This window comes from Diadema setosum, chromosome 10 (assembly GCF_964275005.1).
Source record: "Diadema setosum chromosome 10, eeDiaSeto1, whole genome shotgun sequence".
In the NCBI taxonomy this organism is placed as follows: domain Eukaryota; kingdom Metazoa; phylum Echinodermata; class Echinoidea; order Diadematoida; family Diadematidae; genus Diadema; species Diadema setosum.
Genome location: NC_092694.1, coordinates 24,183,851 through 24,203,087, shown reverse-complemented (window position 1 = coordinate 24,203,087; position 19,237 = coordinate 24,183,851). Strand labels below are relative to the sequence as shown.

The 19,237-nt window shown below is 39.2% G+C and overlaps 1 protein-coding gene across 1 annotated transcript in view; it reads left to right on the top strand.

The window, feature by feature from the left end:
• The first annotated feature begins 9,257 nt into the window (after window positions 1-9,257).
• LOC140233871 (uncharacterized) overlaps window positions 9,258-19,237 on the top strand; it is a 48,369-nt gene continuing 38,389 nt past the window's right edge. The window contains exon 1 of the mRNA XM_072313960.1: window positions 9,258-9,375. Within this exon, the coding sequence (XP_072170061.1) occupies window positions 9,258-9,375 (118 nt within the window). The remainder of the gene's footprint in view (window positions 9,376-19,237) is intronic.

The following is a 19,237-nucleotide window of genomic DNA, read 5'->3' as shown; positions in this document are numbered from 1 at the left end:
AATACTGTCATCCATGCTTTTGTATTGTTATGTTTATGGTTTATCTATTTGTTGAAACGTGGAATATGGAACAATAAAAACCAAAACAAACAAACATAGTCTCAATATATGTATTGTTCGTTGTCGCCAACCGCAGAACAGCTGGTGGCTGTGAAATATATCCCGGATGTAGCAAAGCTCGTATCAATTGTCTGCCATCAACGGAAACATGTCGAAGCGCTGACCGGAAAGTATCAAATTTGAAACGGACGAGCCTGGGCTGAGCGAGAGGGGAAAGTCTTTCAAAAATGTACATTTATCAAGAGGAAATCTGTAAACCCAAGATGAGAATGATATTGATTCTAAAATTTCCAATATACCCAAGATATGAAAATTAGAGAAAATATGGAATTTAAGACAGTATTAAAATTCCGTACAGTGGTAGAAAAAATGCTATAAAGAGCGGTTGCTCCTATATAGTCACTGCTCGGTGAAAATATGGGCAAATTAAAATTGTCCATATCTTTCTTATTTCAGGTCTAATTTTGATGGATGCCATCAACACTCATATACAGAAATCCACATCAGATATCAAGTATATATTACACATCAAGTCGCGCTTCCATTGAGTATTATGGATATATGTCTGCGCAAAGCAGATAAATTCAATACAGTCATGTAGTTGTTGTTCTGCACTTTGCATAATGCCCTCTTATGAATACTGTATACATTATGTATCATGTATACAAAATGCATGTACATGCATATCCTCACATACATATACATATTATTCATCTTTATGTGTGTATAGACATTTTGCTAGTTTATTTTGATATTTACCTATACAACTTTATCTATGTGCAGTGACGTCATATACTCGTGATGAAGAGAGAGAGGGAGGGAGAGAGAGAGGGAGAGAGAGAGGGAGAGAGAGAGGGGGGGGGGAGGGAAAGAATGATTTTTGTCCCGGAAATTGTTGCAATTTACAGCATTATAAACGATATCATAATATATCCTAATATTGCACTAGCCGAGCCAGTGATTTCTGAACTTTGATGATAAGATTCTATATGCCGTATAGCAGGGCATCATAATGCTTCGATAATAAGTTAGCCAGGGTAGTTTCGTATGACTCATCGTATCATGTCGTCGGATCGAGTGCAATTTTTTCGACTTTCTTGCCTTTCCGTTCTTACCGAGATTTTCTAAAGAAAAGGTCAAAAAGTGAAACTACATAGGCCCTTTCATGTGTTGGCAAAATATTCAATATGTTTGCTTTGATTAGTGTTATAGCATGAGGCAGCGTAAAAACTGGACGGAATCACCGTTAAAGCTTAATCTGCTGGATCATCCGTGCAGGCACGGTCAAATTCTCCGGTGTTGATGTGAAAGTCAACGTTCCCAGTTCTATACGCAACATTAATTGGGGTGCCAGCCCTCCCTGTTATCATGATATCATAATTACACAAAAATTGCTGCGTAGTAGCAGGGAGGCCTCTTCCCACCTCCCTGGTACTAGCTGGTGCAAAGTATATGTCAAACGTATTTTATGCTAAACAAACGAAAATTAGAGTGCATTTGTAAATCACAGGAAAAATACAGCTCTACTGCTTTACTGTGTAGAGCGTTCAGATTCAGCATGACCGAATTTCATTTAAAATGATGGTGAATAATATTGCTTCCAGAAATCAAAACATCAGGAGAGATGAGATAGTTATTAGGCAAAAGGGAAAGTATCTCTCATATTAAAATTTGCATGAAAAGAGCAAAAATTGTTATTGCCTACCTGGTTTCTGGTGACTCGGACACTTATTCTAAAGGTATATGTAGGTAAACATATCTGGGACTGTGAACACGGTGAAACTATAAATATACGCTAACTTATAGGCCTACCAACTCCCCTAGATTCTTGGTATATTTTGAACAGTCAGATATTATTATTAGATAATCTGCATATTATTCGTAACTGATATCTAGCTTATAACATCTCGTAATATTCTTGTTATAATAACGGTTGCGTCTGTCAACGATCCAAACGACACATGAAATCAGGCATCACATTGGTCCGATTTGTTGGGCTAAAGTGCGATTATCGCTTGGATTTTGGGGGCTAATTCCCTCGAATTAGTTACGAAGGGGGTGTTGAGTGTGTGATCGTCATTAGTTACGAAAAGCAATGTCACATGATCTCGATATCACCTCCTCCACACATACACACAGAGGCATACACACACACACGCACACACACACACACGCCCTTAACGCACACACATACACACAAACACACGCACGTCAACAGTCTTTCCGTTCCCTAGACATCGTGCTCTTTCAGGAGCAGATAGCGAGAAGTATAATATCACACCCTATCATACCGTGACCCCTAGTGTTGCACCTGCATCTAGTTTATATAGACTTTAATCTCTACCTGCAGCTTGCTTTTGCTATAGCGCTCTTTTAGATCCTACACATGATCACGTTTTCTGACAAAAATGAAAAAAAAAAGTAACTCTTTTGTGTAAAGTATCTATTAAAGAATTCTTTGATAAAGTTACGAATCACAATTTCAGACAAGAAATGCTTTATTTCCGTCGTCAGTTCGTATTTCATTTCAAAGTAGTTCATACAATGCATTCATGTTTTTTTTTTTTAAGATTATATACACAATGCACACACGCAGTTTTAATTATTTTTTATTAGTTATATTAGTTTTATTCTATTTTGCAATAGCATTCAGCTCGTTACGCTAACCTTACACAGCACTCGATTTCTGATACCAAGGTATAATTCTATAAAACTGATATCTTTCATGTCATTTCTAAGGACTAAATGATATAGATAAACAATAATTTTCCAGGAAAGCACTGGGAGCGCAGCAAATTAGTGAATAATTCAATATCCTAGATATCGACAAGACCGTGACTTTTTTTTTAAACGTAAAGTTTTGAAAGTAAGTCCTCTACTTGATATTCTAAAATTGTGTAAAAATCTGACATCTAAGGCAGCTTTTTTTTTCTTCACTCTACATAATTATGATTAGTTTAATCTGTGAGGCTGAGAATACTTAGAGTTTGATTAAGTTATAATTGTTTAATAACTTTGTTATAAATCCTGATTTATTCTGTGTTATGTTTTGCGAAAAAAAAATGAAATAAATGAATTGAATTAAAAGTGAACAATGCAATAAGATTTGCCCCTAATTTACATTGATATTACATAGCTTATTTAAAAAGAGGACAAAATCTTCCGGAAGTTCCCATTATTATTTCCGCACGAAGGAACTATCGAGGTGCGTATCTCATCCAGGAACGATGCCGTAAAAACCTGAATCGTTAAAAGGCCACAGGAGTAGCGTGCATGAGTACACTTTAATAAGAGTCATGTTCGTTCCCTTTAAGAAAGCGGTTCAACTGATCCGAGGGCTTGTTAAAGACTTTCTAATAATAGCAACTTCAAAAATCATAAAAGCCTCCACAGCAACAAGCAGAGCTCCCGAAAATTGCTTGGTTGTTGCTATGGTAATAGATATCATTGTCAGCAGCCTCCACGGTATTCAAGGTATATAAGTCTTAACTAAACGGAACACTTACCGCATAGCATTGCCGTTATACGTTGCTTCAATCACATGCAAAAGTAACCAGACCTTGTAATTTCATTGGCCAAAAGCCAGATCCTTGCTAAGCGTGTTTTCTTGAGACAATCAAAAATATCCCAAGACTAAAAAATCTCAAAACTCAAACATGTTCTACCCATTCCTCGTTGCCCCCTCTCTTTCATTCACCCCTCTTCACTCTATCTTCTAGTCGCCCCCCCCCCCTTCGCTTCCCGCCTCGATTTCCATTCTCCTCTCCTCTTTCTTTAAATTCTTTTTACTTCACTATCTGTCTTTCTCTACACGTCTCCTGTATCTCGGACACTTCCTAAATAGGTATTTTATTCGAGCAGTTGATATTTTGACAAGGCAAAATGTTCCTTCCTCTTGGCACACAAACAGTTCGTTAGCTGTAAATACTGACGGTCCTACGGCAAGTCCTCTTCAAATTGAGCGGTGGATGTCCGACAAATAAATTCAAAAAGAACTGCTAACGACTGTTTCCTACCGTAATAGTTTGAAAAAGTCCCTCAAGCACCATGACACGTTAAAAAGGGACTGAATTGAGTATATAGGCAAGCTTTTCCATCAGTGCTATTTATGCTGTATTATGAATCAAGTGAAAAACCATACATAATAATTTTCACGTAAATAAACACAATGTGTACATTATTCCCTATTCCACTGATTACATGCGTCGTTCCAACTCTCCCATCGTGCTGTGTGTGGGTACATCACCTGACAAGAAAGCCACTCTTTTTTTAAACAGTTTGAAAGTTCTTTGCTGCTACCAATTCTGCAAAGTAAGTGTGGCTATATAGGTGACATTATCGTGAAATTTCATTTGTAGATCGACATTGACTCATGATGGGTGTAACTGTTGTCGACTTTCACATTTTATCGAACTTTCTCCTCTTCGCACTTCCTCGTATCTCTTTTAAACCTGGAGGGGATAACATGATTGGCAATGAATCTTTTTCCGAAGACATTCAAAGCCGCAGACGATTTCCGGAAATAGGTGTGGTGGGCATGATCTACCGACCGAAGGGCCGACTCCATTCGCTCATTTCAATTTCTTGCTCAGATAGTGAAAGTTGAATGTAGTGATAATAATCATGATTTGTGCAAAACCTTCATTTCAATTTTAATCAAAATGATGAGGTGACGGAGATGAGTGAAGGGCTTGCCAAATTCAAGACGCAAAATGAAAAATAAAGACATAATTATTGAGTTATACAGAGTCAAACAGACAGACACATACGTATGTATGTACGCCCATGATTTTTTATCATGGCTACTACTAAAACACTGATCAATTCAGTGCTTATTTACGTCGATGTAGGGCAATTTGTCAATCAGTTGCAAAGACACATACCTAACGTGTACACACACACACACACACACACACACCCATACTTTATAATGATATTCTTTATTTGAATTTCATTCAGTATCAGGCGCTTTTGCACAATAATATTAATTCACAGACACACACATGCACACGCACAAACGCACACACACACACACACGCACAATACAAGATATGTGCACGAATGCCTAATCCCCATATCAAGAAAAAAAGAGCAACATTATAATGGACACATTGTAAAACACAGTAACAATAATAGAAAGAATGAATTGACCAAATGATACACGAAAAAATGAATTAATGAAAGAGCACTTAACCCCCTCTAGCTCCTCAAACTCTCAATTCCGACTTTCGCCCACAGGTTTCGTGCAGTTGATGTATTTTATTGTCGAGCCTTTATCCTTCTCTCTCCCTCTCTCTCTCCCTCTCCCCCTTTCTCTCTGTGTCTCTCTGTCTCTCCTTCCCCCCCCCCCCCCGACATCTTCCGGACTTTTCGAGTCCCTGTCTTAAATTGTAACGGTGTCCTCCACGACTCCGTACCCGGGACTGTGGGGAAGCTAAAAATGGCAGCGGCCCCTGATCCCTAAGGAGCACATCAAGAGCAACAGACGGAGAGGGAGAAAGTTTAAGCACAAGCTCAACATCCGGGCCAGAGAAGACAAGTGCACTATACCAAGGGTTTAAACTCTGTCGAAGGCTTCTGTTCACACAGTATTATAATGAGTTGTCAATGATATTCCAACGCTGAGGTCCTGGAGGGGTTAATACTTATAACTTACGACCAACGACCAAAGATGACTGAGAGGTTTTTTAAAAGCGGTTATCAATTTGAAGAACAGTTTATGTGTTATATTTGGTCTGAAACCTTCGCGTAATGAGGCGTGAAGCAGGATGGCACCAATAAGAAGTAACTCTAAAGTTAATAGTTGATTCATTAAAGTTTTCACTTGCTATAGATTGGATCAAATAGGCGTGTTTTTTCCTCCCTTGAGACGCTGTATTGTGTTTAAACGACAGTCGCTGCTGATTTTTGTGTGTGTGCAAATTGGGAAGTTTCTGCTGAGTCTGCGATGTAAACGATGACATACATCAGAACACTTTCATTTTCTAGAATAATTATGTACCATAGAAATTACTTGGTGGAAATCTGTAAACTCAAGATGAGATATTTTCACAGTCTTCGTCATTTAATGGAAAAATCAACGTTTTGTTTTTAATCAGAGCGCGCACATCATTGCTTTGTATCAATTTTTACATGATTTATTCATTTGTCAAAAGATTTGAAAAAAGTACAGAAATGAATAAAAATAAAATGAAACCTTGGATAATCGTTCACGTGTCATTTTAAAGACTTATAAATGACTTTCCGATTATGATTTAAACATATATACTCGTAAGCTACGGATGAACCTATATCATGAAGGTATAAGCATGTATAAGATAGACATTGTTTATTGAAGTGATGTTCGTCTGTTCATTTTCTAACTACTAAGTTCTCAAGATTTCTCAATTTATTTTGATTAAAATAACTACACAATACAAAGACATGCTGACTTGTGTTGATTCATGATACCCTCAATATTGCTTATGTGGCCAAAACAATTATCAAAGTATGTGCTATATATTTCAAGTTCAAGTTCAAGTTGATTTATTTCATTTCCAACAAACAAATAATTAGAAATACAATGAAACACTCGTATACACAGATGTCAGGAAACCAGTACCACAATGCGATGAACAGAATAAGATTGCAAAAGAGATACAGGTAAATTATCAACAGAGATACAAATAACTATTACGTCACTGTGGTAATTTTTTTTTTTTACTATAGCTCTTTAGATTACTTGGATACTCCTGCGGAAAAACAGCAACAGTCTAAACCAAGACCTATGTCAATGACGTAATCTGTCAATCACAATTATTAGTAACATGAAATCGTTACATCGCAACACAGGTATACATTGCAATGTGTGACTCACCGGGTTTGTTTCATGGTGCTCCGTGATCTGTCTTGTTCGACAGTTGTCTAGAAAAACGATACTATCTTACGTGATATTTTAAGCAAAGCGATTTCGGAATTACCTTGTCCTCGAGCACGGCGCTTACACTTTTATGAAAGTCAGCGAAAGTAGCATGTATACCTTCCTTGCCAGTTTCCCCCAAAACCGATCAAGGACGCCACGCACACGGGGACGCCACGCACCTTGAATGACAGATTTGCGGAAAGACTAGGGAAATAACTCATTCGCGTGTTTGTGGCTATGGAATAAGGGGGCCATGCCAGTGAAAGGTAGGGTGGGGTGGGGGAGGGTGATGGCGCAGATTAAGGGAAAATGTAGAATATTTTATCTTGAGGAAGAGAATACGGGGAGCATACCTACACGTTGTTCAGCAGCAGCTGTTAGTAAAGTATCTGGTATCAAACACGACACTTATCAATAGCATAGGATACCACAGCAAATGTAGCATGGGTACTATGGGTATATAGTATCGCTTAGCAGATCAATTGCAGACTGATGTCGCAGGGGCCGATGGAGAACAATCGAAATTAAACCATTAAAAGATCACTACGAAATCTATGTCGCTCGGAGGGTTTCTTTTCATTCTTTTCATTTGAAGTAGGGGGAGGGAGAAGGGGTGGTTAACCATAGTTCCTTGACCCCCCCCCCCAATCGGTCCGCAGCTCCCCTCCCCCACCTCTCCCCCCCCCCACACACACACATTAGTAAACGTTTCGCGACCCTTCTGCCATACCAGAGTCAGCAAATAGACCTAGACCTTTGAGGAATGGCGTGTAAAAATAATGGATGAACAATTTGGTAAGCTGGCTTGTAACTACGAAAACTATGAAAAGAGAATATAATATTGATATAATTAATCTCACAGTTAATACCATGATATACCCCAAAATCAAACACAACACTGAAGATGTCATCAAAAGGGAAGACAGTTGGTCAAACCCTCTGGTTGTTAAACCCCCTTGACCACTCTATTGTCAGATCTTCACTTGTAATTTTGAAAGAGGAGGGGCAAGTATAAGAAAGGAGAAAGTGAGAGAGATGAAGAGGGGACGATAGAGGGCGTGGGTGGAGATGGAGGGGGGTGAGGGGAAAGGGGGTAAGATGTGAGGGGAGGGAGAGAGGGAATGAGATGAGCGCGGCCCAATTAGGGTTACTTCCTTGTGAATCAACAGTCTGTAACGAGATGCCCAAAATGAGAACCATGTAGCCTTCATGCAAGCATGAATTTTTGATTTAAAAAAAGGCATTGAAACTACATGCACCTCACACATTTTGCTCCTTTCAACTAATCTCCACGCTTTTGCTACCTCAACAAGTCCATAATATTGAAATGGTGAAGACAGCCTCCGTGCCATTCTCCTTGATTTGTTTACTCGTATGCATACGCGAGGCAGATGAGTTTATTGGTGCCGGGAAATTATTTGATAGCTCTTTACAGTTTGTTGACGCTCTGTATAACATTAACGAGGAGCAAATCAGTCTTGCATGCTTTGCGTTTGGTTTGCTCGGTTCTTCCTTATCTGAGCGGAAAAATTCGTCCAGAAACTTAGTACTTCCTGCAAATAAAGTTCGCTGGATCCAACAAGGGAACTAGTTATACATGCCGCATTATCCGCTCCCTGACTCGGCCATCCGAAACCCAGTTGAGAACACGTTTTACGGCGCACGCAATTGGATTTGAGATCGATCACGCATGCGATCAGTAATATCGCTCCCTCTGGAATTCCGTACTCTATCGGTTGTCTGCTCCTCCGTGATACGATAAGCGGTGACTCAACGACCAAATGCACTGTGGTCTCCCCTCGATTATAGAAACGGTAGCTCACTCTCAAACTTTTCCTCACCCGTGGTGGACGCACACCACAATTCCATGCTAACATTTTACTAACGTCGGAATAATAGTCGTAACCTGCTCGGACGATACTCCGGATAGTATGGTTTTATTTTCCATTCCTTGTCTCGCAGATCTTTGGACGAAGCCAGCTTTTCTTTGACCGTTGGTGCTACATCGATTTCATCAAGTATAGTGAACACTATATTATTTTCGACAAAAGCTGATGACAGACAGTAACGTACATCACAATCTTATTTCACATAGAGGGTTCAAGTTCTTGTCATCCATGTTATTTAAAACAATGATAATTTTAATCAACACCATTGTTTATTGAACTGAAATTACTCTTGACATCGGAGCTGGGGCCAAAACCACAATTGAAGCAGGTACATAAAAGTGAATACCAAATTACTCGTCGTCTACCCCGCGATGCACTGGTAGGATCTGGTGTTCGTTGGCGCCAAAATGACAATTCCACCAGACGACAGATCACCCTTGAAAATGTCCCCTTCCAGGCTTGCCTGCATGCTGTTGCAAGTCCTGCTTCTTCTCGGCACCACTGGCTACGCTCAACATCTATCAGGTACGTTCTCCATCCTTTCAATACTGTCACTAATCTGACAATCATTACTAACAATCCCAGTCATATCATCAATGCCACTAGAACCTTTAATCTGTTCTGTTATCAACTCTGATGCACATGTTCAACAAGAATCGTAATCTAATAGCAATGGTGATTTGGGTAAATGATCCCCTTGTTTCTCTTCTGACCGATTCGTGAAATGAATAATGAATGAATGATAAATTGGAATGAATTTAGTTCCAAATTGCAAATGAAAATTCCTCTCTGATTAGATTGAAATACCACTACACATATATTAAGTTAGGATAAGAATCTTGTCACAATATTTATTGGTATTCACAGGATTGAGTAACGGCTGGTATCCCATTATCGTGACTTAAGTTGTAGCATGTTGATAAGATTTCAGTAGTTTGAACATTGTTCGCGTAAATGGCAGCCCGACGATAGTTCCAGTTCAATGGGAAGTACGCGATGAACCGGAGTGTTTACACACTTTACTCACAGGGAAATAGCATTGCCAAACAACAAAACTGTTTTAAAGTCATTTTGCTTTTCACACTATAATATACTCTACCCCACACGCCGAGGTAAAGTTGTGTTTGACCTGTACGCTGTCTTTACACCTCATCCCTTTCCCATTTCCTACGGGACATCCCTTGTCAGGATGAAAACGTTGCTATAGAAGAGCATGCTAAGTATCGTTTTCAAACATATGTATTGGCATGCTCTTCTAACAACGTTTTCATCTATTCTGACAGTAGTGACGTCCCTTAGGAAATGGAAAAGGGATGAACGGTAGCGATAGTCAGTGTAGTGTGAAGATGGTGTCTCATCAGCGACATAGAATGTAACCAAAACATTGGTTTTGACTCTGTATACCAAACAAAATGAAATTAATCAACAATGTGCCAGGAGAAACTGGATGCAAATAGTTCAATTCAATTAAATTCAATTAAAATCTAATTTCACTTTTTCGACAAGAATATACAGTTCACTTTTTTTGGTAGCAGAGAATAAGGTTTCAGAAGTAAAAGATGTTAAATAAAAAAGAGTATGTAATATGTTGTGGAACCTGAAAGTAATTATACGTTGTCATAAAAGCTGAAGTGATCGAAATGAAGTAAACAATACGCAAAGTGCGCAAAATGGAGGGACCCACTAAAAAGACAAAGCTTGTAGAATGCGGACCCCTCTGATTAAGGACATCAATCGAAAAATAAAAGTTGAAGCACAGAAAAGGTATGTTAAATAAGCGTAATTCACTACTTTATTGTACAGGGTCTGAGAGAGAGGTATTCCTGCTTCCCATACCCCTATTCTGTCTTTGATCATCTACATCAATATCGAGATACATTTATTCATCATTATTCTGACATTATTATTATTATCATTATTATTATTATTATTATTATTATTATTATTATTATTATTATTATTATTATTATTATTATTATTATTATCATTATTATTATTATTATCATTATCATCATCATCACTATTGTCATTTTGTTGTTATTATTATTAACATCATTATCATGATTATGATGATGATGATGGTGATGATGATTGCTATTACTATCATTGTATTCATTAGCATAATTATGATTACTTTTACTGTTGTTACTAAATAGTAGAAGTAGTAGAAGGATCATTATTGTCATAATCATTAATATCGTCATTGGTAACATTACATTTCTCTTTGATGAAATAGCATGAAAAAAAAAACTGTACTTAAGATGTGGACAAAACACACTCCTGCTATCTTCTAAATAACCATAAGTTAACAAAGTCCGTGAAGGTACCAATCGACGACAGGTACGATAGTTTATGATATTGTATATAGGGCTATTAGAAAGGGGAAAAAACATCACTGGGAGTCATCAACAACACTCATCGCTGACGTGGTCAGAGTGAACAGGTATTATCTATTAATGTGGTTGACTGAGGGGCAAGGGTGACTCCGGTGGCTCATCCTCCGTGTCACCGCATTAACCACCACGGTCACCACAGCCACCCCTCCGCTCCCTATCTCCAGGGTTAATACCCAATTATCTTTCATCAAGTTCATGGTTGCGCAGGTTAGACTTCCCGTGTGTGTGTTGCCATTCATCATAATCGTCCTCGATGCGCCATGTGTATAACGGCACTTTGACTCAGGTCCTGCGGCTTTGTATACCTCTAAAGTGAAACAAAATAACGCAACCAGCCTTGACTGCCTTGCGGCAACGAACAATCTGTAACTCGCCTGGACAAGATTTTAAGGAATGAGAACTTACATATGGCATGGAAGTGAATTATGCTTTCAGCCCAATGCGTATTTCGTAATAGCTGAGATATGAAATTGTCCTCATTATGCCCCATCTATATCTATCACGAACTTCTTGACGTATAATCAAGAGATGAGTAAAGGTATTAGACTGTACTATCTTTTTTTAACAAACACAAGTCATGGTAATCAGTATCTTAATGCCGCCTTCACTTTTAAGATATCTGCATTGCTTTCATTTCTGAAATCACAGGTAATTAGACAATATGGTCCTCATCCCTATGGTATGATATAATCCAGCTGCACTTTTACTTTAAAATATATTATAGGGTACATGTGTATATGCACCAAAACAAAAAGAAATTCAGATTCAAAGTCAAACATATATTTTTCTTCATGTTTTCGCATACATACGATGCCAAAAGATAAATCAATGGGTTATTGGGATCTGTGATAAGCAGAAATCAGATAGGCCTTTCGATGGCGACATCCTTTGGAGTCTCCATGTGCTCATGGAGTAACTTATCAACTTGCCAGGAAGTACGCATGAACTGACATTGCCTATGTCAATGATAACACTTCTTCTTGTACTCTTCCGCGTGTTACGTCCCTCGAGGGCTGCATTTCCATACCACTTACAAGAGGCCTTCATAATAAACAGAACAAAACAATAAACAATAGCACAGAAAGAAAAATAAAACAGAACGAAAAACAGAACAAACAAAATGGAATGGTGGAAGTTAGGGTCTGGACATGAAAGTGAAACACTTTTGCGAGATCTTATCATGTGAAACTATACTCGAGGAAATCCTTGAAAGTGATTTCAATACTTTAATGTAATAATTCGGTTTAATTGTTCATCAACGGATAGGCAAATGACTCATTCTTGTCTTTGAGTGAAATCTAGCAGTGCTGCTTTGCAGGTGACTATGTATCAAATTGCTAAATCTTATACTACCAAAAAGAAACAATTACACAGATAAATTTAATGTCCTCTTACAGATTCAGTTCAGTTTTATATATTTTGCTGTTTAACTTATTATTTTTTTTATTTTTACCTTCCTGTAAAATGTTGTCGGCAGTGGTCATTCTGTTCTGAAGAAACGACGCGAGGACTGAAATGGGCATACTACACTTGTAGTTTTGTTTTGTTTTGTTTGTTTGTTTGTTTGTTTGTTTGTTTGTTTTTTGGGGGGGATGTTGAAATTTGTTTTGACAACATGGATTTTGTAGGATTGTCTTAACCCTCCCCCCCCCCCCCATCTCACATAATTATCATATGCTCACGTTTTACCACAAGTTTCTTGTAGGTGTTTTAATGAAGACCTGGTAATGATATTTGAAATTTCTATGTAGCTACACGCTTTAGGTGAGAAGGGAGCATTGCTCATATATGACTATGGAGTAGTTCAAAGTGTTTCTGTTTCGCCGTCAATAATGGTCATTAAGATTTGTAAACGACCTATTCTGACCTCACCCCACGGTATATGTCCATCATGTCCGATGTTCGTCCCGGAAACACCCGGAAACGGTTCCGGACGTTCGTGAGCTCATCCGTGTCAAGGTCAAGGGTTGTCGGGACAGCTGGCTAGTCACTTCCTCTGCCCGTCATAATAATCTGTTGTCTGAATCACGAGCTGCAGAGAACGGCCAGGCGGTGATATCACACACACAACGACACGCACGCGCGCGCGCGCGCACACACACACAGACGCACTGTGAGCGTATGTACGGGGTCAATGGTAAACAAGTTCAAGTTCAAGTTCAAGTTCAGATTTATTTTCATTCACCATGAATACAACAAACAATTCATACAATGAAAACAACATAAATGAGTTTAGAATAATAGTATCTATTATCGTATTATATACTGGTTTTGATTAAAATGAAATGAGGAATGCACCCAAACATACACAAAATAACAATAGCAACAATGATATCAACAACAACAACAACAACAACAACAAGGTAGAACGAAGTAGGCCTAACTGGGTCATCTCCAGATGTAACTCTCCAGTGAATAGCTGGAAACATTCCAACTAGATCGACGACAAGATAGTTATCAAACTTTCATGTCGACGAGTCGCATCCAGATGTTCTTCACTTTCTATCTGATCCTGCCAGATTTTAACATTATTTTCATTAAACATTGCTATAGTAATGGATAAGGCTATAGAACCCTGAAACTGGAGATTGTGAATTCAAATACTGTCCGGTGCGTGCATCCGTGGACAAGATGCCTTATCTATGTTCATATGTTATTTATTTCACCCTCTTCAATTAGGTGTACAAATGAACACCTTGAAAAAAGTACATCATGACAGAGCTTTATAGGAGAACAGTGCTTACACACAGGTGATGCGGTGATTTGACTCAGTCGTTAGCGCGTCTGCAGTATTGTGTGAAATCACGTAAAGAGGCAAAACAATATTTGTCTCTTGCTTGGATAGTGCATAAAACGGAGGTCCCATGTGTGACAGAGTCACGACTCATGCACGTAAAAGACCCCGCTTCATTCATTCATTGTAAAGAGCAGGGTGCATATCCCGATGAAATGGTTCCGTCTCACATTCAACTGGACCCCACGGAAGACCAGCTAGTGCATCTTCTCAGATGGAAAATGATAACAAACAAACATACAAACAGAGAAAGAATAACTTAGGACGATTTCGTGCGTAAATAGACCATACCATCATTATTATCTCAAGAAGTACGACGGTGCCAATCAAAGCATACTTTTAGAAGACTAGTAAAGAATACCCTTATTTGCAAAGCTGTTTAAACAATACTATCTGCATGGTTCTTGCCTGCTGTCTTACCCCAGGTTCACAGGTTTATTTTGTCATACGTACACTACGTACATAATAGCAGCGAGTCTTTCTATGTTAGTTGTTACCAGAATTGTCAATCTTGTATACTTTTAACTACCATGATGTAGAGTATCCCTCTCCTTATCTTTTCCTCTCACTTTTCTTTCCTATTCTCTCTTTCTTTCATCTTCCTATCTATGAACAAATTGAACGCGCATAATACTTTTTTTTTTTTTTTTAAATGATGTTTATGTACATAATATGTGTACGTTATCCATACTGGGCGTCCCAGTCAAGCTTTTCATAGCTTATGACGATCCAGACAAAATGTGTAATATGTTTCATGGACAAACTATGTGCATATTTGTGAATAATGTATGTATATGCATTTTGTGAATAAATCAAATCAAATCAAATCAAATCAATTATCAGAACGAAAAGCTAAGGAAAATATCAATACAACATCCGTACAATAGTGTGTTGATGTCAGGCCTTTTCAATGCACAACCGGTGGGTAGAAAAAAAGAACAGCTGAAGAATGGCGAGATTAAAGTCGTTCTGTTTCTCCTTTCTCAGTTTAAGTGATAATTCATATCATATTTATGTGAACATGTCCATCACTAGAATATACAAGATAGTCGTCAACTCTATTAAACTACTTTGCAGGTGTCAGTTCTTTCTCTGAGATAGTACATCGAGTACAGCGGGTACAGCAAAAAAAGTACCATCGTCCTGTATGATTACTGCACTGGTTTGCACTGGATTGCCTTTAGTGTATACGAAGATAGAGAGTGATGCGTTCGCAAGGTGGGATATCATGAGATCAACACCAAAGAAAACTTACGGGCGGAGGGGGGGGGGGGGGTGAGGGAAATGTCTTTAGCTCATGACAGGGCTAGAGTCTTATGTTGTTTCCTTGTAACAACTCAGTGATTAACTCTGAATAATGAGTCATTAAAATCGCGTTAATGGTACGAACCACAATAGAGGTTTATCAGGCAAGCACATGAAGTGCGGATAAAAGAAAAATGGGGGTGGGGGAGGCTGCATAGGAAAGTTATCGATCATTGACGTGACGCATTCATTTTGTCAGGGATAGCGAAATGACAAACAAGAGAATGAGAGAAAACATATATTTATCTCTCGTTCGTCTGTCTGATCCGTGATTCACCCAACGAACATATGCGCTTCCTGTTGTTAGAAACATGGGGGTTGGTAGAATTCCCTTTGTCACCCTGACATCTGAAAAAAGATTTAAACAACCACTGCAAGGAGAGGATCACACGATGTTGACGCTTATATCAAAGTCAGCACAATACTAGTTGCTAATAGAATATTTTCATTATACAAAATGTCACTTCGCTCTTACGTAGATTACTTCTACTGCGCGCGGTACGATCAGGTAGGTGGTACGATGAGCCTTTTTTACATCGCCGATACCTGTTTTCTGTGGAAAAATTTCGGCTTGCAACACTAAAATGTGAATATCTTTAATCTCTCAATCTCTCAATCAATCTCTCAATGTCTCTCAATCATTCCCCCCACATTATTATTATTATTATTATTATCATTAATAGCTGCTTATATAGCGCATAATATTCCTGGAATCTCTATGCGCTTTTATTATTATTATTATTATTATTATTATTATTATTATTATTATTATTATTATCATTATTATTATTATTATTATTATTATTATCATCATCATCATCATCATCATCATCATCATCATCATAATCATCGTCATCATCATCATCATCTTTCATTGTAGTTTCCTATGCTGAAAAATGCTGAATAAAATGATTGAATAAACAAATAATGATGATGATATTAATGATGATGATGACGATGGTGGTAATGAAGTGGCTCTGTATCTCTTAGTTCGGGGTTCGATAATTCTTCAAAATGCAATATCCTTGATATTCTTGCAGAACCTGATGGTTTTGTCTCACCCCACTCCTAGACCCCGTTTACAGTGCGAGGCTCGGCCGTGGCCGAGTCGCGGCCGAGCCCAGCCCCGCTTCAGTGTAAACGCGCAAAAGGCCAAATGCGAGGCCAAAATTGGCCTCGCATTTGGCCTCGCTCTGGAGGTGGTCTCGGCCGCGGCCGAGCCGCGGCCGAGCCCTGCCTCTTCTTGGTGTAAACCACAGAACTATATAGGTAGAATGATCAAGTGGGGTCTGAAAGCATAGCCAGCGCACGCGATCTCCGCCATTTTGGTTAGTCTTTTGTTACGTCACGGCTAGCGTGCGCAGAACAGGGTTTGCAGAGTTGCAGCATAAGTAGCGCGCCCAGGCCTACGCTGACTTTTTTTTTTCTTCTTTTTTACCTCCCCCCCCCCCCCCCCCCCCCTGTTCTTCGCAAGCCGTGACGTAACAAAAGACTAATCAAAATGGCGGCATGTAATGTGCGCGCAACTGGCTATAAAGCTACGCGTGGGTTGTGAATGGGCTTGATCAATCTACCTATTTATATCTGTGGTGTAAACGCAAACTGGGCCAAATGCGCGGCCAAATGCGCGGCCAATTTTAGTCTGGCTTCCAAACCCTCTGCCTGTATCTTTCGCTATTCAGGATATTAACCCCCTCAACGTCGAAAACTAGTACAGTTTAAGGTGGTTTTGTCCTGCAATGGATTTTTTTTCCTTCGGCAAAGACCTTTGCCCTAACGGCGACTTCGTCGCCACGGAATTCATTTGGCAAAGGGTCTGAAAACCAGACAATACCAAATTGCGTTTGTTTACAAGCAGAGCGCCACTACGACAAAATATTGAAAGGTTTGAATCAAAAGCGCGGCCGAGCCCAGCAGTGTAAACGGACAAAATTGCGAGGCTCGGCCGCGCAATTGAGGCCGGACTCGGCCGCGGCCGAGCTGCGGCCGAGCCCGGCCCCGCACTGTAAACGGGGTCTTGGCCTCGCATTTGGCCTTTTGCGCGTTTACACTGAAGCGGGGGCTGGGCTCGGCCGCGGCCGAGCCTTGCACTGTAAACGGGGTCTTATTGTATGATTTTCATCGTCATTTTTATCATCATCATCACCATCATCATCACCATCATCATCACCATCATCATCATCATAATCATCATCCTCTCTTGTCCTGTCTTCCTGTTCTTATCTGCAAACGTTTGACACAGGATTTTTTTTTAATACCAAATACACGATAATTATCTTTCTCTAGTCAGTTATATTGTATCACATGATCATGTATTTTGTCATTCTATTTGAAGTAATTTACCAGTTGCACCATTGAGTAATATTCTGCCTTTGGACAAATGTTATCTAAATCCGAAGTACAGACGCTTTTGTTCTTAAGTGAAATGCAACCATGAGTGACGGGGGGGGGGTGCATGTGTTTTTTGTTTATTTGCTTTTGTCTTTTTACTGAAAGCCCTTTTTGCGATGACTTTTAGTTTTTGTAGTTAAATATGCTTCCTTTGTTCCTTGATAACCCCAAACCACTGTTTCGCCATAATTCGCCACTAATCCGAGATTAAAGGTATCGAATGTCCAAGTCGTTATTGTTTCGATGGAACATTTTGCCAGAAAACAAACCCCGTTCGAGATCGTATCGGGCTAACTGCTCACCTTCCTATCAGACGATCACGTTGATCGATCGATTAGAAAACAAACGAGACGGTTCACCCGGCGTTCATGCATTCACACCCCGTTTTATTGTCCCAGCGAGAGAAAATACGTATTCCATTCGTCTTTAATATCCTGCCCACGGTAATCAGATGAGGAGACACAAAACTTTGAATCGCTCCTCGGGTATACTCTTCCTTTTGTCGGGGTTTCGATAAGTCATGCCGCATAGTGGCCCCTCCGGATGAACATTCGTGACTCTCGACAAGATCGCGCCGTCGATTTGCAAGTTTTCGAACCAAGAAGAAGGAGGAGGAGGAAAAGAAGACGTAGAAGACGAAGAAAAAAGCAGTATAGATATGTTTATGTCAATGTACTTCATACGAAAAAGAGTGGGATGCCCAACAATAGGAAGCATAGGAAGACAAAGGGGGGGGGGTACAAAAAAATAAACAGAACATAAGCAGGAACAACATTGAGAAAAACAATTATGACAATAAGATGGAGTACATGAAGAAGGAGACAAATTACAAGAACAAAGAGGAAAATTATTGGAACATATTAATGGCCTGATGATGATACAGAAGACGACGACGACGAGGATGACGACGATGATGATGATGTTATTGACAAAAAGAAGACTAGCGTAAGTGAAAAAGAAATACAAAAACGCAAATATAAACAGTCCACCAGTCTACTTACTGATCTGTCAGAGTTGAGATCAGAAGGCTTGTCGGTAATTTTTGTTTCTCTGATATTTTCAGCCAGTAGCTTCTTCTTAGTGTGTGAGAGTATCTTTGCTTCTTTCATTTTTTTTTTTCACTGCAGCACCATTAATCACCTGGTTGTTCAAGAAAACCAAAGTAAAGAAAACATAAGCAGCAACGACAGAGGGAATAAAATAAGATGTGGCAGCAGGCCAGTGTATGGGAATACCCAGGATATTTCTGGAAACACAGTTTGGGTAACGCTAACGGCCAGGAAAATTTCCGTGAATTTAAATAGCAAACATTTGCTGTAATCAAAAGAACTTATCCAAACAGAGTCACTCAGCGGCTAGCAAATATGTAGGTCAATATACAGGGTCATTTAATTACCTCAAAGTTCCTGACAAGGTATAGGAAGCGTCGCTTGAGGACGAGTTCTGTGCTATTCACGTTTCAAACAGCAGGGCAGCATTGGATAATAATAATATCTTATCG